This window comes from Sinocyclocheilus grahami, unplaced genomic scaffold (genome assembly GCF_001515645.1).
Source record: "Sinocyclocheilus grahami isolate Dianchi unplaced genomic scaffold, SAMN03320097.WGS_v1.1 scaffold648.1, whole genome shotgun sequence".
NCBI classification, from domain to species: domain Eukaryota; kingdom Metazoa; phylum Chordata; class Actinopteri; order Cypriniformes; family Cyprinidae; genus Sinocyclocheilus; species Sinocyclocheilus grahami.
In genome coordinates, this window is record NW_015505827.1 from 79120 (window position 1) to 105353 (window position 26234).

A 26234-nucleotide genomic window follows, 5' to 3' on the forward strand; every position below is an offset into this window, starting at 1 on the left:
ATCTATCTATCTATCTATCTATCTATCATCCGTCTGTCTATCCATCCATCCATGTCTACATAAGCTTGTCTTGACACATTTTCTTTTTCTAGTTAAAAAGTACAGCTATATAAATTTATTTGAATTATAATTCCACTTCCTTACATTCAAATTTGAATTCATTACTCGAACTGAAGTTTAAAAGACACTTTCAAATCAATTCTAAACAGTGCACATCCCTGTTTTGCTCAGGAGTGAAAACTCAAGACCTCAGAGTTAAGTATGGGACTAACTAGCCGACTAATTATAATCTTAATTTTAATCACCACAAGTAACAGTTCTACTAGTCTGCAAAATTTGTGACCCAGAAAGTTCCTTGCTATATTAGGCTTGCGCGTCAGACCGAGAACATTTACCAAAAGAAATCCTCCATCAGTTTGGCAACAATGATCTTTTTTACTCAACTATCAAGAGAAACAATCTTGTGAAGAGAGAATGAGAGCGGACAGGGAGATATACGGAGAAACAGAAGGAGCACAAGAGGATTTCACACCATGATGTGAAGACGCAGAGTATAATAAGCAGGTGGGTCAAAGGTGACCGCCAGCCAGCCCAAGCCTAAATCTCTTAATTGGTGGGGGTCAAATTAAAAACCCTCTTTTAAAGACATTACATTTTGAATGACAATAACACAAACACAAAGCACGGCCCCATCCCCACACAGTGCTCCCATTCACATGCACACACGGTCACGCATCCCGAAAGGACGGGGGGGTTCAGTTCTGCTCGGTGTGGCTGAACAGAGAGAATAGAGGCCACAAGACCCAGGGCCATCAAACACTTTAAATGGCTCCCTGCTCGTATGGGCCGGTCCTAAAAAACAACCAATTAGCACAACTGAGCGCCGGAACAGTGGGAAGGATGGGAAGTTGATGGTTTTAACCCTGTGCTTCCCTGTTTGGGATGGTTACAATAGCACTGAGTTTGTTCTCACCAGGGCCAAACACGATCACTCACCAACAGATTGATATAGCAGGGAAAAGACCCCTCTCCGGTGATGACGGGAAACCTTGTTTAACCAAGAGCGAGCTTTCAGCAGGACAAAAAAAGCCCTTCTGATTGGGAGAACCTTCCTTTTGTCACCGGGGGCCATTTGCAAACAGTGCGGCTGTCTTCTTTGGGGCCTGTGGCATGAGGCATTTATGAATATAATATAATATAATCTATTTTAATTTAATTAAAAAATAATCAAACAATAATCAATAATCTGATTACAAATATTGAATATTAACCAATATTGAATGATAAATGTAAAAATCTAAATCTAAATGTGCATGCACAATTACATTTTAAAATTTAAAAAATCCATATTAAAAAATAATGTATTAACCAATACTGATAATCTAATGATAATAACAATAATTGTAAAAAATGTGCATTACAATTTTAATCAACTTCTCAAGGATGAGTGGTTTCTGCTGAAATGAATTTTTTTTTTAAATAGACGAAGAGAATATGAATTTGCAAAATTTTTGTGACCCTAACCCTGCTCAATCATGCATGACTTATTGTGAGAACAATGTAATAATAAAGCTTCAGAATATGAGACATGGCTGGCAGGGCTTTCTGGTTCAGGTCCAGTGTAAAATCACTAAACATGTCACAATTGAGCCTGCTGAGGCCCAATCAAATGATAAAGAGCTTATAGTCTTTAATGTGAACCCCACTTCACAAAAGATTATAAAATACTCTATACAAAGACTAGCAAGAAGACTCATTATGGTAATAGCTTATATCATCTGATCAGGGGTCAACAGCATTACAACCAGAGTGTAGGAGTCAGTAATTTGGTGATCAACATCTTTGGTTACGTGCCTCCTTCATGTCTTAAAGTCAAAAGACTTGGTAAAAATCTGACTACTTAGCCTTTAACATGCCCTTTTGACCAGAGCTGCCAGGGTGGACGGCCTAATGCGTTCCTCAGCGCTTACGGCCCACCCCAGGACACTTTCTGTTGAGGTAGGTGGGCCAGGTCCTCCCCTGTGACAGTGAAGCTCCTGGGATCAGGATATTACATGCTCCACGGTAAAGGGGTCTTTTGCGTTTAGCATCTCCCCCTGCCTCAAAGTACCCTGCTGATCCACCTTTCATCCACTCTTTCCCATGACTACACACAAAGGGCCAACATTAAAGGAGCCCCTTGTATGCACACACACATATTCGCATAGCCATGCCTCGGCAGTCAAACGGGACTTTGAGAATGCTCTGCAGGTAGACCATTCGCCATTGTGAATGAAATATCTTGCAAATTAATTACCAAATAAATCAGACTTAATCTCGTCAAGAAAATTACTGGTGATTTTGTTAAGGATAATGTCGAAAAATGTGCATCATGATCAAATAGATATGATTCTGTTGACAAAAATATACGAAGAAAAAAGACACTGATAATGCAATAACAGTGTTTTATGAAGAAGAACAATCTATAAATAGTGTGATTGTTCCGAATAATCTAATCATAGTATATAATGTCAAGAACTGACCTACTTGAGCTGCATGAGCTGAAGAGAAACAGTCAACGGTAACCGGTAAACTGAAGTGCTTTACTAGCAGGTTAATTAACCCAAATTTATCAGATATATACACAAACATAAATGTACTTACAAAACTTACATGCTAGTACATCGGCACAGAATTATGCAAATACACCAGCACTTGAACATGCTAGTCAGGTTATGTATAAAATACATAATAATATATATATATCAAAACATATACATACGTATATATATATATATATATATACACACACACACACACACACATAAATGTTTGAATATTTGTTCTAATTTTGCACGCTAAAAAGTTATTTTTATTGACTAAAAGTGCAATACATCTGACTAAAATCAATGCATATGACATGATTTTCATATGGACTAAATTTAAAGGATGTTTTTGTCAAAACACAAAAACTACGACTAAGACAAAAAGCTGTGTAAAAATGAACATTGTCTTGCATCAATGTCATGGTAAGGTCACATTATTCATCAAGGGTCATTAGTAATCAGGCCACAGATATGTCTTGATTGTTGAGGAGCCTTACGCACTCCACTTTGAGATTTTGAATCTCCACAACTGATTCTGAATCACTTATCGAGGGACTGAAGGACAGCTGATTGTGAAACAGGAAAACATTATTTGCTAAATCCATTCATTTTGGCAAACCATAATATCTTCACTCCTATTAAATATTCCAAGTATTTATCCTCCAAAGTTTCCTGCTGCATATAAACCAGGCACCTCACGTGGAGACAGGAATGCGCTTGTTTCTTTCATTCGTCCACACAGCTGTCGATCACTCAGAGAGCAGGAAAAAAGACAGCCACCACTCCCTCCTGTTCCCTACGTTCATGAGGAGAATTAAACCCCAGAATTCCAGCTATGCTGCATTCAACATGACTGAAAATCTCCCACAGAGCAACGCTGACCAGAACACAGAGAGAGTCCAGCGCTCTCCACGTGGATTACCACGACCAGCTCATCTCAGGCAGGCCAAACCTGACATCCAGAAGGTAGAGAAAAGAAAAAAATAAAGGAGGCTGGGGTCTATCAAAAGTCAAGCAGAGTAAAAAAAGCTTCACAGAGGTCCTAATTCCCATAATCTATAGAAATCTGCCAGAAAAAAAATCCTATTCAACAAGATACTAAACAGTTTACATGCTTCATTCTCTAAAAATGGCATAATGTGTATATGGTTGTAAAGTCAAGTTTGAAGTCAATAACTAAAATACAAAAAAAGCTTCACAGAGGTCCTAATTTTCATAATCTGCAGAAATATGCCAGAAAAGTCATATTCCAAACAAGATACTAAACAAATTACTTGTTTCATCCTCTAAAAATGGCACATAATGTACATTATATATTATAACATACTGTTAAAAAGTCACGCTTAATGTCTATAACTATGTACTGATTTAAATTGCAGATTTAATTTATGCTGAATTATGCAAAACGCAATTCAAAAATCAGAAAAATTGACACCAAATAGAAATGAAAATGGTTTAGTTATAGAAATTAAGGAAACCACTGGGGCTTAATGCTTATGGGGTGTCGCTGTGGGACGGTGAGTATGAGGCTGGCGGGAATATCAGAGTATACCCACTACAAAAAACTAGACTACACCACTGGTACAGACAAAATGTTTACAGTGTTTATGAACCTTGTGTTTGCTATCAATTGGCGATTTATATCTGGAACGACAGTTCTGGAAGGTCATACTAGTAAATCATCTGACAAATTCTAATTGACATTACTTAATTTAATGATTTTATTCAGTTTATTCAATAAATGTGTTTCCAACATGTTCCATATGCACATTTTGGAAATTTTATTTGCATCTTGCTGTATTCATCCAGCATTTTTATGCAATGCGCCAGATGTGGCTAGAAAGCTAGTCAAGGATATTAAATGTCATTTCTGTTATGTGTCTATTACCTAAATGTGCACTACATTTGTGCGCAAACATCAATGCATTTAAAGCGATAGTTCACCCAAAAATGAAATTTCTGTCATAATTTACTCCCCTCATGACGTTCCAAACTTGTATGCATTTTCTTCTTCTGAGAAACACATATATATTTCCTTCTGTCTCAACACCAATGGTGCAATATGCCATAAAGTCCGTGAGAAAAACCAGACAACCGTTGCTCTGCCAAGGATAAGCCTTGGACAGGGTTTCCCCTCTCAACATGAAGCTGTGTCTCTTTGATGGGCTTTCCATGGCTCAGGTCTCAGATGCAAAACAGGGGCCAATTAATCTTCAACCACTCATCTTGTACCAGGAACCCATTGCTCGAAAACAGGATTTGAGTCAGATCAAGTGGACTGGCCTATATGGTCTTGCAAAGCTATGCTAGAACCCCTCACTATGTGTGTGCGCTTGTGTAGGAGAGCGGAGAATAATCCAATCCTGACGTTATTGAGGGTAAGGAGTTGAGGGGCACATTAAATCTACCGCTTTCCACAGACTATTTTAATCCAGGGCCACTTTAATCTAATCTACAGGATAAATTTGCCATTTTGGATTGAAGTAGCTAATCCAGAGCGGTGGGCTTGATTGGGGGTTGCATAGTATTAAAGTTAATCTGTAGACCATATTTGCTAGGTTGGTTTGGAGATAAAAGACAAAGCTACTGGGACCCTCAGGTGTGGTGTCTTGTTACCACTGACCCACTTTATCATTTCAGTTTCTCAACAATTGTTTAACATTATTTTGTGCCCTATGTTTGACTAGGTTACAGTTCTCTCCAAACTTGACTTCCTTATGTTTAAGACTTTGAATTAATCTGAACACCTCACAGGATCAGCGGTTACTTCTCTCTGGAGCTTCTGTTTTAAGAAATACAAATGCATAAACCCATAAACTACAAAAATGCATTTAGTCTGAAGACTATTGGTTTTCGTTTTTAGTGTGTTTTCATTCATTAAATTGTGTAGACTTTTTGAATAAGGAATTATTCATTTTGAGATTGAGATTTAGTTGAAGAGAAATTTACACAGTTAAGATGAGGAAGTCAATAGAGGTGGAAAAATGGGTCAAAAATTGTGCCCTTGGCAAAATATTTGCTGCAATGCAATGCAATGAAATGAAAAATAAAATAAAATAAAATAAAATAAAATTTCAAAAAATAAATAAATAAATTAAATTAATTAAATTAAAAAATTAAATTAAATTAAATTAAATAAAATACAAAATAAAATAAAATAAAATAAACAAGCTCAGGCAGGAGCAGATATCATTCCATAATTGTACAGATACAGTTATGAAGATGATACAAATTAATGCCTGATACATCATGAGGGCCAATTAGTTAGGGCCATCAAGTATGAAATTTAGGTGGAATGAGAGGCAGAAAAATGGGTCAAAAATCATGCTCTTAAATGGCAAAATCTTTGCTGTGATCTAATGCAATCTCTTAAATAAAATAAAATAAAATAATTCTACAGATAGTTACTAAGATGGTATAAATTAATGCCTGTTACATCATGAGGGCCAATTCATTTAACAATTTCATCAGGAATCCTGTCCTATAACTAATCCACACTAAGATAAAAAAAAATTCACTGTAAATCTGCAGCTTGAAAAATAAAGAGCGTGACGAGTGGGCAACAAAACTCAATTCAGGACCAGAACGAGAAAGAAAAAGAAAAATCAGCCTACAAATCTTGTTCCAGTGTGGCTAACTGTTAAAACTCCACAAATCAGCACAGACTAGGCAGTAAATAGCTATCCGCAGCCCACACATGTACACTGGTACAACCAGCCCTGAAAACGCTTATCTATTATTCTCTGTTTTGCTCAGGGTAGGAATGAATATGTCACCTTGCCCTACATTCAACTCTCCTTACAGTCTGTAATCTCTACTCCATGCCCACATTATGAACGGGCTCCATTATAGATAAGCACTGAAGTCTAGGAGAAATTGAACAAAAGTGTTGGACTGATGTTTTAAACTGTTGTATGTGTATTAAATTTTAAAAAAGCTAGATTATAAAACATATCAATAGATATATATTATACAGACAGACAGACAGACAGATAGATAGATAGATAGAAAGTAAAAATTACAAGAGAACATACAATTCCTATGATGATTAAAATAAAATAGTGCTGTCAAATCAATTAATCACATCCAAAATAAAAGTACATACAATAAAATATACACATACATGCATACATACATATACGTATATAGTATATATACACAGTACACACATATTGAATATGTAAACACAAGCTTTTATTTTGGATATGATTAATTGCGATTAATCGATTTGACAGCCCTAAAATAAAACTAAAAATTTAAAAATAAAAGCAAATTCAAAATATTAATAAATATGCATTTATCTGTTATCTGTTATCCAAAGTGACTTGCATTGCATTTCAAGTATACATTTGATCAATTCATGCATTCCATCTAACAAGGCTTCCAATGGATACAGATGCTAGTGTCATGCTCTATGCCATGCTAAAATGCTATTTGGCTGTTGGTTATCCAATAGTCTGTATGGCCTCAGTGACAACAGCAGCACATTTTGATTATTACAAAGACAAACCATTTTTTTCCTTGACTTCAAACATTTCTAATCATTATAATGGACTGTAAAGTCACTGTATTAGGAAAGGACAGTAGCACTGTCAATGTGTCATGCCGGTTCTTTTTGTCCAAGTGTCCGACATTCAGCAACTGTTGATCTAAGACACTAAAGCAACAAGTGAGGGTTTGTTCTGGTGGAATGCAGAGTATGTGGGGGGATGGGAGAGGAGAGGACTGCGTTTCACACCCCTATCAAAATGATGAGCCCAGACTGCGGTAATGGCCGACCTGGAGAGGGTCAATATTGATTTAACAGTTAAAAATACACCAGGCTGGTCCTCTCAAGGTTACACCAGCACAATCAAACAGGAACCACACAACACTGAGTATGTGATTAATTGATTCTCCTAAAGTTGAGATAACTGTTTATGTTTGGGGAAAACCGGGACAGTTTAAAGACTTCGAAACATCTGTGAGCTATAAAGCAACCCAAAGCATTTGAAATATGAGGGAAATTATATAAATGACCATTTGATTATTTACCCATCCTACATTTGGGGACAACAGAAACAATTTACTGTCCCTTGGGAGCTGCTAATAAACAAATCTCCGCTCTGAGAAGCCTTGAGTTCACATAGACTTTACGGCAACTAAAGAAGTTTGTGGATTGATAAACATATACTCTATTTTGCGCATCGTAATAACAGGTTTCCCCCGTCAGCCAATAGCAGCAGATTCTGTTCTGTGTGAGGGTGGTTGTGTCAGTTTGTGTCAGGCTGTGTGAACAGCAGTTGTGTATAATTGCAATATAAGTGATGCCTTCTAAACAAGTGTCTCAGAGAAATGAAACTTGAAATTGTGTATTCACACAGCGCTTTCCAAATGATTATTTAAAAGGCAAAAAGCTCACTGTGGTTCCCGTCCGAAATGAGCAAGCGTGAATGGAGGGTCTCTAAAGTGCTAAACTTTAACCCTTTCCTATACCAACTGTATGTGTGTGTGTGTGTGTATGTGTATGTTAGACCGGCTTAATGTGTTTATGTAGTATGTTAGACTAGTTTAAGTGTTTATGTAGTTAATAAAACCTTACTTGTATCACACTTGACGTGTTCATTGTTTACTCATAACCGGAGTCAATAATCATGCAGATTTACGTTACAAACTTATAGAATTGTACAGTAAGAAAGTTATTTCCTTTAACCAGGAAATTAACGTTCTTAGAATTGACAAGACGGTTGACCCTGAGTGGTCAGCTAAATATCTACAGTGGATCTAAAATATGAATAGTTAATTATAACTAGTTATGGTTAATTATTCATATTTCCCCATGAGCTGATTCGCTACACATTTTATCAATTCATGCATTCCATCTATCAAGGCTTCCAATGGATACAGATGCTAGTGTCATGCTCTATGCCATGCTAAAATGCTATTTGGCTGTTGGTTATCCAATAGTCTGTATGGCCTCAGTGACAACAGCAGCACATTTTGATTATTACAAAGACAACCCATTTTTTTCCTTGACTTCAAACATTTCTAATCATTATAATGGACTGTAAAGTAACTAGTCTCCTGTCCTGCATTTAGCTGAATGTCAGCCAATTACAGCAAAAGCGCTGCGCCACGACTCATATGTTAGTGTGTTACTAAGCTCATTTACATGATTCCTACCGATATGTACCACCAAGGCAGACACACAAAGGGATATTTTCAGAAATGTTACACACGTGTTTAACCATTAACCTTTCCTCCCTAAAAGTGCAACTGTTTTGGCAGTGGTCTTTTTCTGATTTTTAATAAGGTCACTCTACGGAAAGATTCCACGGATGGATTTGTAAAGTGCCACACTTTCAGAACTATGACAACAATGTAAGACTGACACATAGTTTGTAAGTCTTCAATGATTGGGAGAGTAACACCCCCGCTCAGATCTGGTGTTCCTACCGTTCAAGGTCCAAAGCTGCGGGAAGGAGAGACTTGGAGGCCAAAAGCACCGGTCACACACTGGCAGCTCTCAGAGTAACTCTCAAACCCAGCTGGGGTCAAGGACCCTCCATCACCCCGCCGAACAAAAGGAGAGATTCCTACAGACCCTGGACAACATGGCACAGACACAATGGGAGGCTGGAAACACCCCCCACCACATACACACAAGCCACCCCTCATTAAGGAACTCTCAAGCAAAGGCAAGGATTAGCGCACTGGATCCGATCCAAACGGACCCGAACGGCATTGCCTTGGGAATGCAGTAATCGCACACGCAAGAGCAATCATCCCGTTAATCTTCATTCATTCCTCTATTATAAAAGCATTTCTTGCTGTTTTAAAACACTTCACTTAAGATTACAGAGTACAGAGGAAAACCCAATTAATAATGAAATCAAATGAGATCAAATACTCCCAAAATCAAGGATGTTATGATTTTCAAATTGATTTCACAGCCAAGTAGCCATTTTAATACTTTAATAAGCCATTATCAATTCCCCCACAACGTTTACAGTATATATATTATAAATATTTTTAAATTAAATTTTATTTTTGTGGTCATAAAACACTGGCTCAACCAATTGCATGAGTTTGGGGGGTGGGGCTTATCTGTTTGTCTACAGACACAATTTTTTTAATTTGGGGACACCATTAAATACAGACACACAGAAAAATGTATTTATATACATATATATATATATATATATATATATATATATATATACAAACAGGAAATAAAATATATTTTTTCTGTTCTGAAGAAATGAAACTTTGCTACAATGTAAAGTTGTAAAGTTACAGCTTGTATAACAGTGTAAATTTGCTGTCCCCTCAAAATAATTCAACACACAGCCATTAATGTCTAACTAAACCACTGGCCACAAAAGTGAGTACACCCCTAAATGAAAATGTCCAAACTGGGCCCAAATTGTCAATATTTTGTGTGGCCACCATTATTTCCCAGCACTGCCTTAACACTCTTGGGCATGGAGTTCACCAGAGCTTCACAGGTTGCCACTGGAGTCTTCTTCCACTCCTCCATGATGACTTCACGGAGCTGGTCGATGTTAAAGACCTTGCGCTCCTCCACCTTCCGTTTGAGGATGCCCATGTTTGGCCAATCCATCACCTTTATCCTCAGGTGTGTTTGGGGTCGTTATCATGTTGGAATACTGCCCTGCGGCCCAGTCTCCGAAGGGAGGGAATCATGCTCTGCTTCAGTACACATGAAAATATAATAAAATATTTACAAAAATGTGAGGGGTGTACTCACTTCTGTGAGATACTATATATATATATATATATATACACACATAAATACATATGTGCATAGATATACATAATTTTATTTTTTTATATATATTATATAAACACTTAGGAATTAAAATAGGCCTATATATATATATTTGGATTATATAACTTAATTAAAAATCAATCCTTTGTTTCAAAACAAATTGCAAATCATAAACGACTAACCTTTCTAAATAAAGAGAAAGACATTTCCGACTTTATCTTTGTTTAAGATTGCTGGCATTGTTGAATGAATTCACAGTGTCGATGGCAAATAAACTTTCCCTTGCCATTATCCAAAAAAGATAACGAGAGGTTAGTGACCGTGAGACCAAGGCTAACGTTGACCCACAACAGGTTGAAACTCTTGACAGCAACAACAAGCTCTTTTCACCAACCCTGTGTGGTCTCACTCTTACCTTTGGTGTTAAAAGCTTCCTTGAGGTGGAGCAGCACGTCTGCAAACCTCCGCACTTCGTTGACCAGCTGCATGATGTAGTCGGGATCGGCACCTGCCATGTCCATGCTGTCCGACCCCGAGCTGATGGAGCTCAGAGAGCCGCTCTTCGCCGATCGGCCCAAACCCCACGACCCTGAGACCGAAGAGAGGGGGAAAAAGTGGGAGTTGGGAAGCCGTGCCATTCCCAGCGATCGCTTGTTCAGTCCTCCGCTGCTTTGCTGCAGCACCCCGGCAGCAAACATCCCAGCTGCAGCCAGTTTGAATGGATCCCAGCGCAACGTTCCCTGGAGACTCTCAGATTCCAAGAGTGTCCTCACCTCTGACAGTTGGTCCTGTGTGCACAATGCAGTCAACGTATGGTTAAACCTTGAATGTTTAAATACAAGAACACTTCTATTTGTTGGACTTTACCGCACATATACACAGGGGGAAATTTAAGCTGCGCTCTAATAGGGATGTCTTACACACCAAATTGGTTTAGCCTTCACTGAGCCTCAACAGTGATTTACATCTCAAATAAAGAAACCTTCAAACAGACTTAAAGGGATATGGATATACTTTGAGATGGCGATATTAGTTACAAGCAAACCAGGAATTCAAAGGCATAATTTGACTGTGACCTGAGGCTTAGAAAAAGCTTGGGAAAAGTCTACATTTCCCTTTAAACCTCTAACCCTATCATGTCTCCATCAGACTGTATTGTTTCACATATAAGACTTGCATTCTTCATATCAAGTGCTCTTTTTATCATTTAAAAATGCAGGTAAACACAATCCTAGTGTCTTTACTTTGCTCAAGATAAAACGTTTTCAGGAAAGCCAAGCTACTAACCTCAGATTAAAGATGAAGTATCTCACTTTATCTTAAGGATTTTTGTCATTTTTTAAAGAACTCACACTGTGGATTGTAAATAAAGCTGTTCCTTGTTGTTATTCATCAGAAAAGAGAGATTAAACAAGGTTTGTAGAACAAGTTAGAATTCCAAACATCTATTTTTCCACCAAACCACAAGATCAGCCGAGCAATAACAAGTCATTCTATATTAAGAAAGTCCAATATCAAAAACATTCCTAATTATATAATGAAAATAAAGTTAGAACTTCACAGAAACATAGTAACTGTGGCATTTACCCAATGAAAAATTATGGAAAAACATGGAAATTCTGCCTTGCAATTTTGCATAACTGGTGTTGAACAGTTTAATCCTGCTGTTATTACCCTCACACCAATTGTTTTAGAGAACAATTGAATTTCTCCTAAAAAGGTTTCTGGTTGGTCATGATGGAAATGAGAAGTAAAAGAGGAGTAGAATGACAGTTTAAAGATCAGAAATGTCATTAATATTAAGTTGGTTCATGTCATTGCCAAAAAGAAATTTGAGAATTTTAATTAAAAAAAACTAATTTATTTTTTAGAGAAACATGAATTGACTGGTAGATAACTTGCTCTTAACAAGTCCGAAGCATCTTCTCCAAAACATCAAACACACAGAATGACAAATCCACATCACCACAATTTGTACCAAATCCACCCCTTAAGTGCCCCTAACTAAAAATAAATAAAAAAACACTGAAAGTTAAATACCACAGTCTAAGTGAAATAATGATAAAAGAGTAAAACAAACCCTCAAACGAGTTCATTCTAACACATGTCAAATGGCTCATATTAAGTTCATTCCCAAACAACACAACATTTCTTAAATAGACCTGAAATAAATGTTATATATAAAACTATTATAAAACTATAATAAAAATATTATTATAAAACTAACCACAAACTAACTCAAAAGTTGTACGTTTGTGGAACTTTTTCAGTGTTGCTTTAATGCGACATCGCGAACCTCACTTTCTATTTAAAATATGCAGTGAAGCAATTCACCTACAGAAGTAGTTCTTCAAACAAACGTAGATTTAATCAAAATCCCACCAGTTAAGCAATTCAGTCATATCTCAAATATGAAATTAAAACATGCATACTCACTTGAGGAGCATATCTCGATCATTGCACAGAGATGCATGTACACTGGAAACCACAATATATCCGAAATACCGTTAAATCCCCGGTTCGTTCTACCGTTTCTGTCCCGTAAAGTCAACCGAAATAATGCTGTCTATGTGCGCTTCACATTCCACTTGGCTTCGCCCCGCCTTCTAGCGGCTATCTAACTTCCGATTGGCCCCGGTGTGGAAGAGAGGCGTGGCCTCCGTCTCCACCCACTAACAACAGGTGAACAGGTTTTAGAATATATTAAATAATGCCTTAAGATGATTTTTTCTGAATTTACTGTTCATATTCAGGTCATTTCATGTCATCACGAATCACTAGGGAACTTAAAATCTGTGCTCAAGATTAGAAATTGAATTATGCCAAAAACGAAAGCTGATTTGGAAAGGGATTTGATCCATCTAGTGGCTGTTTTTTTTTCATGTTACCTTCAAAGATGCAACCAAATATTAGAATACAGCGGACACAAAGCAAAGTTTAAGCTTTAAAACTGTCTGTGTGTGTGTGTGTGTGTGTGTGTGTGTGTGTGTATAAAACAAAAGTAAGATTATTTAAAAAAAAAATGGTCATGTTTATATGTTATTCATTGAACTAATATAATCGACAATGCATGCAGGACTTACAATCATGCATCGTGTCAACGTGAATTTTAAAATGTTTTTCTTTCAAATTAATTCGAGGCTATATTTTGAACTATGGTATTATTTGCTTTTGGGTTTCGAGTAATAAACGCAACACGTTTCATTATTAAATCGTATTTTTGAATACAGTCAGAACAGTGCTAATGGGCTCCCAATGTATGACGTCATTTGTAAATATTGGACCCCAATACTGCTTGCCTGCAGTTTGTGGACACAAAGCTACAGAAAATTGGTAATTTCCGTACAGATTACTGAATTATTAAAGTCCTGTATTGACTGCTCGTATAAAAATTAAAGATTTATCATCACGCTTACAAAAAGTATCACGGTACTACAGTATTTTCTTGGACATTTACCATGGCATCACCATGGTGTTTTGAACATGTATCATGGTACTGCTAAATATGTTTAATAATTTATTTACCTATGTTTAAGTTCGTAACACTAGAATAGATACTGATATGGCATAAATCGATAATTTTGACCCATACAATGTATTGTTGGCTATTGCTACAAATATACCCGTGCTACTTATGACTGGTTTTGTGCTCCAGGGTCACATATGTGTGTGTTTTGTATGTACATCAAAGAAAGTTATTGAAAATTGTTAATGTATTGGGAAAAAAACTGTTATTTGAATTTAAGTTGACATTTTTAATGTTGATTAAAATATTGTGGTACTATCATCCTAAACCCATTATTGCATGTCATATTCAACCGTGAGCTGAGTGTATCGTTAAACCCCAATATATATATATCGAGAGAGTGTGAAATCATAATATTACCATCTCATTCTAGATTCAATTTTATTAGACGTAAGTTTGGGGTAACTTTCATTTTCTTCTGTCCTCAGCTCAAGTCTTTCCAGCACGCTCTGAGCTCCCATGACTGCTCCAGGAATGTATATATCAAGAAAAACGGGTTCACCCTGCACCGCAACCCTATTGCCCAAAGCACAGATGGTGCCCGTGGGAAAATCGGCTTCTCGGAGGGCAGGCATGCCTGGGAGATCTGGTGGGAAGGTCCTCTTGGCACGGTGGCGGTGATCGGCATCGCGACCAAGAGGGCTCCCATGCAGTGCCAGGGCTATGTGGCGCTTCTAGGCAGCGATGATCAGAGCTGGGGATGGAATCTAGTAGACAATAACCTGCTTCACAACGGAGAGGTCAATGGCAACTTCCCCCAGTGCAACAACGCACCAAAATACCAGGTAGCAGAGCTTGAGAATGTACTATATGTAAAAATCGTGCCATTCCAAACTTATTCCAAGGGACAAATTATATGTCATCATTTACTCACCCTCAAGTCATTCCAAACCGGTATGACTGACTTTCTTCTGTAAAACACAAAAGAAAATGCTTTAGGTTTGATATAGCCTTTAGGTGCATCCCAATTTGCATATTTATGCACTGTTCAGTGCATTAAATGCACTATTTATGCATTATTTTTGTAGTATAAATAGTGTAATTGTTCATACTGTTAATTCTAAAAAGAAAACATGCATTTAAATAACTGAAAAGATTAAGTGCATTTATCCTTACAGTATCAGACACCAACGTTACAACTTTTGTATATGTGCATTAGGGGTGGGGGGAAAATCGATACAGCATAGTATCGCAATATTTTCCGCGGCAATACTGTATCCATACGCCAAGTATCAATCTATTATTATACTATTTGGTAGAAGAACAAAATCAATTTCTTTACAGTCCACTAGATGGTGATGTTGAGTTTTTTTTCTAAAATCCTCTAATGCACGGCAAGCCATTGATTATCCCGCTTATTCCATGGTCATTTGCCACCATTGACAACTTAAAGCTGTTTATGATTTTAGCAGCGCAATATTTAACCGGAAGGGTAAAAATGATGGTTATTTTTGTCAGTTACGGCTCGTTAGCTCTAGCTTTCTGCCCGCTTCAAATCAGAGACAGAGATGATAAAGTGTGGTAAGACCACATTTAAATTTGAATGAATTATAGCATTTATTTGAGTGAATTATCAATCGAGAGAGAGATGACAGTTGTGTGTGTGAATTACCTGCATCTGTGCGTCTCTCTACTCAAACAATGAAGCTGTTTAGTTACTTCGAATTCTACCTCGTTGCTGAGGAAGATAATGTAGCGATCTAGTATCTATGTTTTTTTATTAATAAAAGTCGCAGGGCAGCACCGACAATAAGTTTCTGTGTGTGTGCGCAGTGCGATTTGCAATCTCCGACCTCTCTTCCTCTCACTGTGTTTATGTGCGAGTGGTGTGTGTGTGTGCATCAATTAAAGCAGCGCATTAATATAGAACGGTGATTAAACTGGCTTGGAACTACATGAAATGAATGAAAGTAAAATACTAAGAGCACAGCAGTGCATAGTATACCTGTTGTAGCACATTGTTTACTTTAAAGGGGTCATATGATGCGATTTCAATTTTTCCTTTCTCTTTGGAGTGTTACAAGCTCTTGGTGCATAAAGAAGATCTGTAAAGTTGCAAAGACTAAAGTCTCAAATCCAAAGAGATATTCTTTATAAAAGTTAAGAGTCAACCACGCCTACCTAAAACGTCTCGTTCTAACACGCCCCCACATATCTACGTCACGATGTCGGAAGATTTGCATAATGCCGCCCAAATGTTCACGCAAAGAAAGAAGGCATAACTTTTATTCTCGCTGTAGTATTGTTGCTGCCGCCATGTCGTGAAGGTGCTGTGTTTCGTTGTGAAAGCGAAACTACTTTGTTTGGCTTTCCAAAAGAGAACGATATCCGCTTCATCATGCCTAGAGCTAAATCGTGCTGGTCGCTGAGGAAATACATCAACTTTGCGCTGTGGATCGCCGGATCGGCTTTCACCGTGGACGAAGCGGAGTCCAGCCCGGGGTCGTCACATGTGGTTGGGCAAGCCTGCCGGCCTCCGCTCACGCTAGGCTGCCGGCCTGAAAGCGAAACTACTTTAGAGGACACAACTAGAAATCAGTGGTTAAGTTGTATTTACAACACTTTTCCAGGACAGTTCAACCCAAATATCCAGATGTGTGCAGCACATTTTATGGAGGACTGTTTCCTGATCCTGGTAGAGTAGACTACAATGCCGGCTGTTCTGACTCACAGACTGTAAGTAAGTTTTTTTATATTAAAGAATTTGCCACTGATGATTCAAACGCGAGTTTTGAGCAGTGTAGAGTAGCGCTTGTTGTTTGTCATTTCTCCGATCAACAAATGCAGACATGGTTTTATGTTGACGCGGCGCAATGCAACGCGTAAAAAGACAGTATATGTCATTATAATCTGTCCCCACTGGATGCAACAAATGCCTGGTTTATAATGGGTTTTAATGTTTTTGTCTCGTCGCTCTGGCCGGACAGGGAATCACAGTATGGTAAGGGGTGTAACATTTCCGTCACACGCTTGAGGTATTCGGCCAATCACAATGCACTGGATAGCTGGCCAATCAAGAGCACACCTCGCTTTTCAGACCGATAAGCTTTGTAAAAATTAGAAAGGCGGGGCATAGAGGAGAAACAATAATGTACAGTATGTGGAAAATAATGTGTTTTTTTAACCTTAAAACACATTTCATTACACCAAATGCACAAAATAATGTTCTTTTTAGCAACATCATATGACCCCTTTAAGAGTACATGTTATGTTTAATTTAAATGTAACATTATTATTTTAATTTTAACAGTAATTTACTTTCAAATGCCCCAATTGCTGAAGTGTCTGCACAACTTTGTTGTGTTGCATTGTTCAAAATGCCTGTAGTAGCACAGCAGCGCATACCTGTTTACATTTAATTAAGGTTGACTAGACTAGACTGTAATACAACTAATTGAGTTTGCCAGGTGCATACAACATTTATGACAGGTTTTCATGAAAGTGTTGGTCAGTTTGTCTGCTTGACAATCCCATTTTGCACTGCAACAATAGAATTGAAGTGAGATAAACAAACTGAGAAATTTTTCTTTTTAGTTAAAACAGATGTTGCCAAAGTTTTCGTTTGGGGACATAATTTGAAGTTGGAAAAAGGTAATTAATTGCAATATATCGCAGAATATCGCAATATATTTAAAATAAATCGCAATAATATTATATCGTGACACAAGTATCGGGATAATATCATAGTGTGGGGCCTCTGGTGATTCCCACCCCTAATGTGCATTGATCAATATTTAGATTTTACTTGAAACTGAGGAAAGGCTTGCAATTCTGTTTATCATAAAAAGTAACTTACAATATACCAGCCAAGTCATATGAATTAGTTTTATGCTACCTTTATGTCCTTTTTGGATTATTTTGGTTCTAAGAAGAGAAGAAAAAAAACAGCTGAAATATTCTAAACATTCAATCATTCTTGTGAATGTTTCAAAGAAGAAAGTGCAATGACATGAAGTTGAGTAAATTATGTCAGACTTGTATTTTTAAGGTAAAAAATTAAATAAATAATTTACCTAAAAAAAATTGAAATTTCTCATTCTCTCATTTTCTAAACCTGTTATTTTTGCTCTTATCTTTTTAGATAAAGGATATATTTTAAATAATTTTGGTGCAGCTCTGTGAATTCCATACAACAATATTCATAGTGACCACAGTTTTCAAATTCCAAAAATGACAAAAGTTAATGAGAATCTCTACCAAAGCTCTAATCTAAAATTTCAAATTGTTGTTTGTACAAAGGTATTGTATTGCTGCAGAAGACTTAGAAAAAAGCCTATAAAGGCTAGAATACACTACATAACTTTTAAATTCAAAATAGATTTTAAAACACTAGGCGTCACTTCCCAACTTTGTATATGGTTACAGAGACGAACTGGCCATACACTAAATCTCACACAATTTTTAAAATGACTTTTCAAGTCATTCCGAAAAACGACAAATTCACACAGAAACATGAAAATGATGTGTTCTAAAATTGACTCAAAATATTAATTAATGTTTGAAATTCCATTTTTTGTCTGTGTGTGCTTTAAAATCTTGTTTGGGGAAAAACAGTGTGAAGAGTCTTGCATATATACTGGCATATAAGTTTGGAACGACAGGAGGAAGAGTAAATGATGACGTTTTCCTTAAAAAAAAAAAAGATGTATCTATAATATGTTTGTATTTGTTTTCCAGATCGGGGAGAGAATCCGTGTAATCCTGGACATGGATGATAAGACACTAGCCTTTGAGCGAGGTTTTGAGTTCCTTGGAGTGGCGTTCCGAGGGCTGCCCAAGACATGCCTGTTTCCAGCTGTGTCAGCCGTCTATGGGAACACTGAAGTGACTATGGTGTATCTGGGAAGACCCCTGGATGGATAAGTAGGATCTTGGTGCCACTATTAGAACCAGAGAGCATCATGGGATCTGCTGCTTGACATAGATAAGACTCTTGGCTTTTCACATCTGGACTAAAAAATTAGGAAATTGGTGGTTGGTGGCAGGCTTGTTGATGGATGTCCAACACACATCTGCGGATTTCAGTTGAACATCTATTTGCTTTTAATCCTTTTTGAAGACCTGGGACATTTTTTTAAATCTGGTTTTAATCTAATTTATGAAATCGCACAGGGAACAGCTGTTCTATTTTATGAAATGCTAAAACATGAAGCCAAACTAGAAGAGACAAGTGGCAAAGTTTTCTAATTCATTACCAACATTTTATAACACAATGCATGGAATGAGAAGCTGCTATATGAGTACGAGGACGGCTCAAGCTTTCACACACAAAAACAAATTTACGTGTAGGTAAATGACATGAAGTAAACATGCCAAAATTATGTACTGATATCTTACCGTTGTTTTTTTTCCAGAGCAGTTATCTGCATGCAGTATACCAGTCTCTTCCGCTGTTTTTTTTAATTATTATTTTTCATGACAGGCAAAGGTAGTATGTCGTTATTCCGTTTGTTACTGTACATCTTAACTGTGATGTAGAAGTGTATAGTATTTATTTATTGAGGTCTATCTTTGCTATACCTGAGGTTATGGAGACTCCAAATAAACTCTAAATTGTGCCAGACTGTGAACGTATCTCAGCCTGTTCTATTGTTGACCTTAATGTGGATTAATTTAATCTGGTGGTTTAATAGTCTATCATATTGATATCTAGAAAAGCCCATAGCTGTTCTTATTTCACCACAAGGTGGCATCCGTCATCATAAATTCCTCCACAAGGCAAAACAATTGTTTACAGTCACATCTGCTCCGTAAGTGTGTTCATACTATGCACTGCAATTCCTTTATTTAGATGACTTAAATGAATTTAAAATAAGCTAAAACAATTAAAAATTAAGATTGAAGAACCAGAGTTCCCACTGTCTTGGAAAATCTGAATAGGTTAAGTAGCCTAATTATAAAATTGAGATTGATAAACATGGAAAAGTAAATTAATAAATCTTATAACTCCACTGGCAAAATGCAAAAAAAAGTATAAACTTTTTTACACATTTTATTAATAATTTTTTTTTCTAGTGATGTTAAGTTGGAAAACGTTTCATCAGGTGGAAATTGTGAGTTAAAAATATTTGTAAAAATTCTTATCCTTAATCCTTATCCAGTAAATCATGAAGAACTGGACACATCATTGGGCCTTTGACTATCGTTGTGGACAATGCAGTGGCCATGGAGTCAAACCCAAATCCATGGTGTCCAATCCTGCTCCTGGAGAGCCACTGTTCTGCAGAGATTTGCTCCAACCTCTATTAAACACACCTGAACCAGCTAGTCAAGGTCTTACTTAGTCTCAGCCTCAGACATCACGCCCACTGACCGCTGGCTGAACATCTGATGCATATGGCAGTACTCAAAATTGGAAACACTTCAGGAGATTCAAAGTCGTCATCGGATTGGTTGAAGTATACAGGATTTCCGGAAGACATGTGTGTTGCATTCTTTAACATTCCAGCTGGAAACAAAGATGCCCGACGGCCGCCAAACCCCCTCATGGAAGACGAAATCCATTGTGTTTACAACTGTGACAATGAGCGCTTATCAAGAACAACTAAAAGCTGGATTTTCAAAAGTATATGAAATATGTAAAGTTTGCGGCATAGACTCTTTAAAATACGTCCAAGAGTTTTACACACCGGCCTGTTATTGTGGCGACATTTCCATACCCCTAAACATGAAGCGGCACAAAATGAAACATGATTGGTTGCTTTACATTTCAGTCATATGGCCTCTTGAGCAGTCCTTGGCCATTCAAAGCAGCCAAGGTTCCCAGACCTTCTGCCGTCAGTCTGAAGGTCTGGCTACACAAGACATAATAGAAACTTCCAGGAAGGTTTGTTGAAGCAACTGGCGAAACTCTGCAGAACAGTGGCCCTCTAGGACCAAGTCTAGACACTCCTGACCTAGAAACACCCTAGTAACTGCATAGCAACACACTAAAATGACTTGACATAAGGGCACAGCACTACTGCACTAAAAATGACTTGACACCATAACAACCACATAGAAGTGCCCTACAAACGACTAGGATCACCTTAGCAACATACTAAAAACACAACTGCACTAAGAAAGGCTCAACGCCCTATCAACCACATAGAAACACACGAAAAACCGCGTAGGAACCCATGGTGTGGGAATCACATACAACACGCTAGCATCGAGTTTTTTTACGAGCAAGCTCGTTATTTTCAGCACTTGAGAAATCTTATTTATGTGAACCTATAAGGTTTTAGTGCATTCAGCACTTTATAGCACATTTGTTTAGGTCTGTAAAACAGGTCACGCCTGACCGACTTTCACATGGTATTTTTTTAATAACTGCACTTAGAAGCCTGATTATTCACTGAATATGCAGTAATATAATCCGTACGTCTTTATTTTTGCTATGCAATGTAGGCTACTGCAGGGGAATTAAAATAAGCTGCGGAGATACATTACTGTCATGAAAATAATTGTTCGTGCACAAACTGGATCACTTTTAGGTTGCTGGCTATCAGTAGACGTGCTTGTAAACGAAGCAATGTGGCACGCGTGAACGTTTTCACAGGTTTTCACAATAGCACAGCTTATGAGAAGAATGTGACAGTTTCACGAGCAGAAGTGATGGGCCTGCATCTTTCTAGCAGGAAGGGTGTGAGCTCTTGGTGGTTTCCTCTTGAGTAGTATCTGATGAGTGAAACCAGTAGTGGGTGCTTTGGGTGTGTTCACTTGGTAGGTTTGTGGTCTACTGAACAAGACAGAAATAAGGTCGAAATGTTTGTGCAACATATACTTTTACAGGTGCTTTTGCACCTCAGGTGCAACGGTTATCACGTCAATATTTTTCCTTGTTAGTTTTTTTAATGTAAGAACCATTAAATGTCCTTCATACTCATACTGCTCTGTTAGTGTACTGAAACCGAAATATTTTTGCTGTTGTGGGATGTGGTCGATTTTTACATATTTAACGTGCATATTTCTGACCCTGCAGCATGCGTGTGAAATTTATGATCTTGGCTGCCTTCATGTGACTGCGTTTCCGTTGCTTGCTTGCTTCCGCAATTACTAAAGACATTGCAGAGATGCAGATGTCAAGCACTTTGCATCTCCGGAGAGACCAAGCCAACAGAACCTCCCCGCAAACCGATGTAATGGTCTTCTGTGAACTTCACAGAGGAGCGGAGGGCGCGATCCTGGCCACTGGGGTAAGTGTGCATGTTATACCCACGTGAGATTGTGTGTAAATATAAAACGGCCAGGGTGAATGTTTAATAGCAGCATTATCTTTCATTCAATATGACTTTCAGTACACTCATTACAAGGATAGTCACCTGTCCTATCTTACTCAAGGGTGCAATATTATACATTTTTGTGGTGATCGAACTTTTAAGTGCTTGCAGGGTTTTGATGCATTTGACTATACAGTGGACCCAAAAGTATTTGGACTTGTAGGTCACACTTTAAAAGGTCAAAAAAAAAAAAAAAAAGGTAATTAAATATCAAACCAACTGGCATTTACAAGCAAATGACTTTTTAGATCTCTCAAATGATGACCTTTTAGACTTTTTTAGTCTAAAATAGTTTATAGTTTAATTATGTGCTGTATATACAGTATATACTGTTTTTATATTATTTAAAACTTATCTTTGAAAAAATATTTTTAAATGATTTTTTTACTATTATTTTTTTATTTTTTATTTAAAGTTCTAATTCTTGAATTTAAGTTCAAAGGGAATTTTTATTTTTAATAAATGCCATGTGGTTTGGTATTTTGGTAATGCAGTGACATTAACACATTTATTAAGTTTGACGTAAGTGTCCAAATGTTTTTAGGGCCACTGTATATCGATTAATGACTGACAACGTGTGCCTAACCGATCTGATTTATAACCTGTACCACAGTTGGCTCAAGTAGATTCATGTTAGCTGTAGCCACAAATTTCCGCTGTCCCTGCCACATGTAGACCTCTAGGTGTCAAAGTAATTTCTGTTATGAAATATAAATTGGAAATGAAGTGCCTTAAGGAACAATTTTAGTGTCTAAAAGATTTGAGATTAACTTTATATTACAGTTTCTGTGTACTCATATGTTACAAAAATGTAATTAAATTGCTAAATCATTGTGCAATTTCAAGCAGATCCACAAAATAATGTTTTAAGAACTTCAAAAATAATGTAAATACACCTTTACTTGGACACTGTAAAGTGTTATTGTAACAGAGCATTTACATAAAAAGTATACATAAATAAAAAAGTTTTATATATATATATATATATATATATATAATCTTTTATATAAATATTAATGTACAATTGTTTTATTACTTCGTCACAGTGATCATGTTAAGATGCTGGTGTTCGATCGCCTGTTCATCGTGCTCTGTCACGCAGTGGTGCCGCTTCTGGTGGTCCTGCTTTCAGTCTCAGGACATCCACAGATCTTCCCCTGCAGGCTGGTATGTGAGAAAAGGAAAGACTGTAAAATACATCTAGATGAACACTGATGCGTATGATAATTCTCTGAAAAGAAAATAAGAATATTGCTTAAGCATATTACATTATACTAAATCTTAAAGTATGATGTTACAGTTGTTACCTTAACAAGCCATTACTTGTGGTGTAACCTGATGTATTCAGGTAGATTAAGTTATTTTGAATTGAATAAAACCATTTCATTTACAGTAGATGTTACCACATGAAGGACATTTTTAGGTTACTTGACTAAACATTTTTACCAAGTATAGACTATTATGAAGTTTAATCAGCAAACCACATGGGCTAAATTTGCTTGTTTGTCTATTTTTGTTGTTCTCCATGGGCTTAGCAAGTGAAATGGCCTTTAGTGGAAATTATTAATCACATTATGGTACTATTTTTTTTTTTTAATTCCATTGTGTGTAAGAATAATCTAAATCAGTCTTTCCTTCTCTTTTTTTTGTCTCTCTCCACATCTCAAGATCCAAAGCACGGCTCTGTGCAACAGCTGTCAGCTCGCTGCCGTACCAGATCATTTACCACGTCAAATTGAGGAGATCGTCTTAGACAAGAACCGTCTGTTAAATCTTCAAGATGGTTGTCTCTCCAGGTATCCTCTTCTACGGACGTTCAGCTGTGCGAACAATCGGCTAATGACGGTGGAAGAGAGTGTGTTTTCTGTATCGCCTCTTTTAGAAAACCTCAATTTAGCCAACAACGAGCTTTACTATGGACACAAGCAGGTGGCCCAGTCCTTAAGCTCTCTGTCCCAACTAAAGACCCTTGATCTTTCAGGTAATGGCCTCTCGGAGGACATGGTGTCTCTGCTGGTACAGAATCTGTCCTCGCTTGAGTCTCTATACATGTCCCGGAATGCCATGCTGAGGCTAGATGAGTCAACATTCGGAAACCTTCATCAGCTTAGGGAGCTGAACGTCGAGAGAAACTTGTTGTTTGAGATCGATGGAGCGTTTGATCATATGAAAAAACTCCAGAGGTTGAACCTGGCCTTCAACTGCTTACCATGTTTGGTCAACTTTGAAATGACCCAACTCCTGGCCCTAAACGCCAGCCACAATTCCATTGAATGGTTCATAACCAATCAAAATTTGACTGAGACCTTTCAGCTGGAGATGTTGGATCTGTCCGACAACCATTTGCTCTTCTTTCCATTCCTTCCAACAAAAAACCGAATAAGAACTTTGCTGTTGTCCAATAATCGAGTCAGTTTTTATCAACACGTATCAAATTACACATCTTCAAACTGGACCACTAGTGTTGAGTACTACAACTTGGGGCAAAATGTAAGCAGCGTCACAGTAGAGCTCTGGAATGAGAACCTTCACGGTGATCTTTCCTCAGTAGAGCTCCTGGACCTGAGTGAAAACAAGGTGAACTACTTCCCTCAGGGATTCATTCAGCAGATGCCGTCTCTTTACTGGCTGAAGCTGAGAAGTAACTGTTTACAGTCCTTCAGTTTGACGCCTGAAGATCTACCAGTCACCCTTTATGAACTGGACGTTAGCCGAAACAGGTTAACCGAGCTGAAAGCAAGCCAATGCTCCATTAGCGAGCTGAACAATCTCACACATCTCAATCTGAGTACAAATGATCTTCAGAACCTTCCAACTAGGATTTTTGCTAGTCTACCGAATCTGCGCACACTAGATCTCAGTCACAACACTGTGGACATGTGTTACTTGCCAAGTTCCTCAGGATGTGTTGTCTGGTCCAACATCGTTTCCCTAAAACAACTCTATCTTGCCGGCTGTAGCATTCAGAACATCCCGTCTTTAGCGTTCAAGAGCACGCCACTAACCCATCTCGAACTTTCAAACAATCCAGACCTAAACCTCAAACAGGAATCTCTGGAAGGTCTCGCAAACAGTTTGGAGCATTTGGGACTTGGTAATACCGGTCTTCAAGCTTTTGACTTCTCTCCGTATAGCCATTTGAAGTCTTTAAACATCTGTAGAAACTCACTAGCAGAACTTCCCGAATCTCTAATGGCATTAAACCTAAAGCTTCTGGACTTGAGGGATAACATGTTGACAACCATCCCGTCCCAACATGCTGGCATGTTAGCTCAAAGACTGCAGACTGTTTATATGAATGGAAATGCCTTCAACTGTTGCCATTTAGACTGGTACAAGACCTTCGTGGAGAATAAAGGCATCAGTATTGAAGATCTCTCAGAAATTACATGTTTGGACTTAAACCACAGGCGTCACAATGTCGTGCTATTTGACGCCATCCACTGTGGTGGTTCCAGCAATGAGGAGTCTGTTGTTTGGTACATTCTTCTCTTTGCAACAGTCAGTGTTTCTGTCATGGGTATATCCGTCATTTACATGCTCACCTTTAAGCCAAGAATGTTGCCTCGCGCTATTAAAAAGAGATGCTGGAGGCCAGATCCTTATTGAGAAGCATGCTATTGTAAAACTAATGAATGTCTCTGTAATATAAGGGGCTAACATGGTAAATATGCTCTTAAAGGTTGCTACTTTCAGACAACTGGACATAACGGAAGAGAAATATGATATTAATGTGAAAGATTTAGGCCACATTGGTCTGTAAACATGAATGTATTTCATTTTATCTTCATTAAAATGCATGAAAAGTGTTTGGCTGCTGCATGGTTTTTTAATGTGAAAGATATGTTCCCTTTTGCAATTTGCAAAGTTGCAATTATACTTTCAATCATGCATTTATTCAATTGGCAAAAGCTTGATCCAAAGCAATTTCAATATCATAGGTAATTAAAAGTTAACCTAATTAAGTTAATGGTAATAATTAATGGTAATAATGGTTCCCTATAATGTTGAGGGAACATTGTTTTTAAATGTTTCTAAAACGTTGAAATGTCCAGTTTTCTTGTTGTGATTATAATGTTATTTAAAGGTTA

General features: G+C 37.5%; 3 protein-coding genes across 6 annotated transcripts in view; 2 read left to right on the plus strand and 1 right to left on the minus strand.

Moving 5' to 3' along the window:
- LOC107558540 (rho GTPase-activating protein 29-like) overlaps positions 1 to 12894 on the minus strand; it is a 37229-nt gene extending 24335 nt beyond the window's left edge. For both annotated transcript variants that reach the window (XM_016242192.1, XM_016242191.1), the window contains exons 1-2: positions 12793 to 12894; positions 10772 to 11144 (exon numbers count right to left, since the gene is read on the minus strand). In XM_016242192.1, the coding sequence (XP_016097678.1) occupies positions 10772 to 11054 (283 nt within the window). In that variant the 5' untranslated portion in view covers positions 11055 to 11144; positions 12793 to 12894. The remainder of the gene's footprint in view (positions 1 to 10771; positions 11145 to 12792) is intronic.
- Positions 12895 to 13351: 457 nt separating this feature from the next.
- On the plus strand, positions 13352 to 19449 carry LOC107558535 (F-box/SPRY domain-containing protein 1; the record flags this gene model as incomplete). The annotated part of the gene is made up of 3 exons (XM_016242187.1): positions 13352 to 13357; positions 14311 to 14667; positions 18560 to 19449. Coding segments are annotated over 3 exons (549 nt in total), but the record flags the coding sequence as incomplete, so codon positions are not given.
- Positions 19450 to 21496: 2047 nt separating this feature from the next.
- On the plus strand, positions 21497 to 25940 carry LOC107558542 (negative regulator of reactive oxygen species-like). Of its 3 annotated transcripts, XM_016242194.1 has the most exons (4): positions 21497 to 21586; positions 21846 to 22059; positions 23190 to 23310; positions 23812 to 25940. In XM_016242194.1, exons 3-4 carry the CDS (start codon positions 23203 to 23205, stop codon positions 25750 to 25752), a joined length of 2049 nt encoding a protein of 682 aa, XP_016097680.1. In that variant the 5' UTR covers positions 21497 to 21586; positions 21846 to 22059; positions 23190 to 23202; the 3' UTR covers positions 25753 to 25940. The 3 variants fall into 3 exon arrangements, with proteins under 3 accessions (XP_016097680.1, XP_016097681.1, XP_016097682.1); XM_016242195.1 differs by lacking the exon at positions 21497 to 21586 and having other exon boundaries at positions 21809 to 22059; XM_016242196.1 differs by lacking the exons at positions 21497 to 21586; positions 21846 to 22059; positions 23190 to 23310 and having other exon boundaries at positions 23862 to 23939; positions 24125 to 25940.
- The last annotated feature ends 294 nt before the right edge of the window (positions 25941 to 26234 follow it).

Excerpts from the sequence above, each read along its gene's own strand:
- LOC107558542 (XM_016242194.1), top strand. The coding sequence starts at position 23,203 with ATGCTGGTGTTCGATCGCCTGTTCATCGTGCTCTGTCACGCAGTGGTG. Across the intron at positions 23,311-23,811 it reads AGATCTTCCCCTGCAGGCTG|ATCCAAAGCACGGCTCTGTG; the intron begins GTATGTGAGAAA and ends CCACATCTCAAG.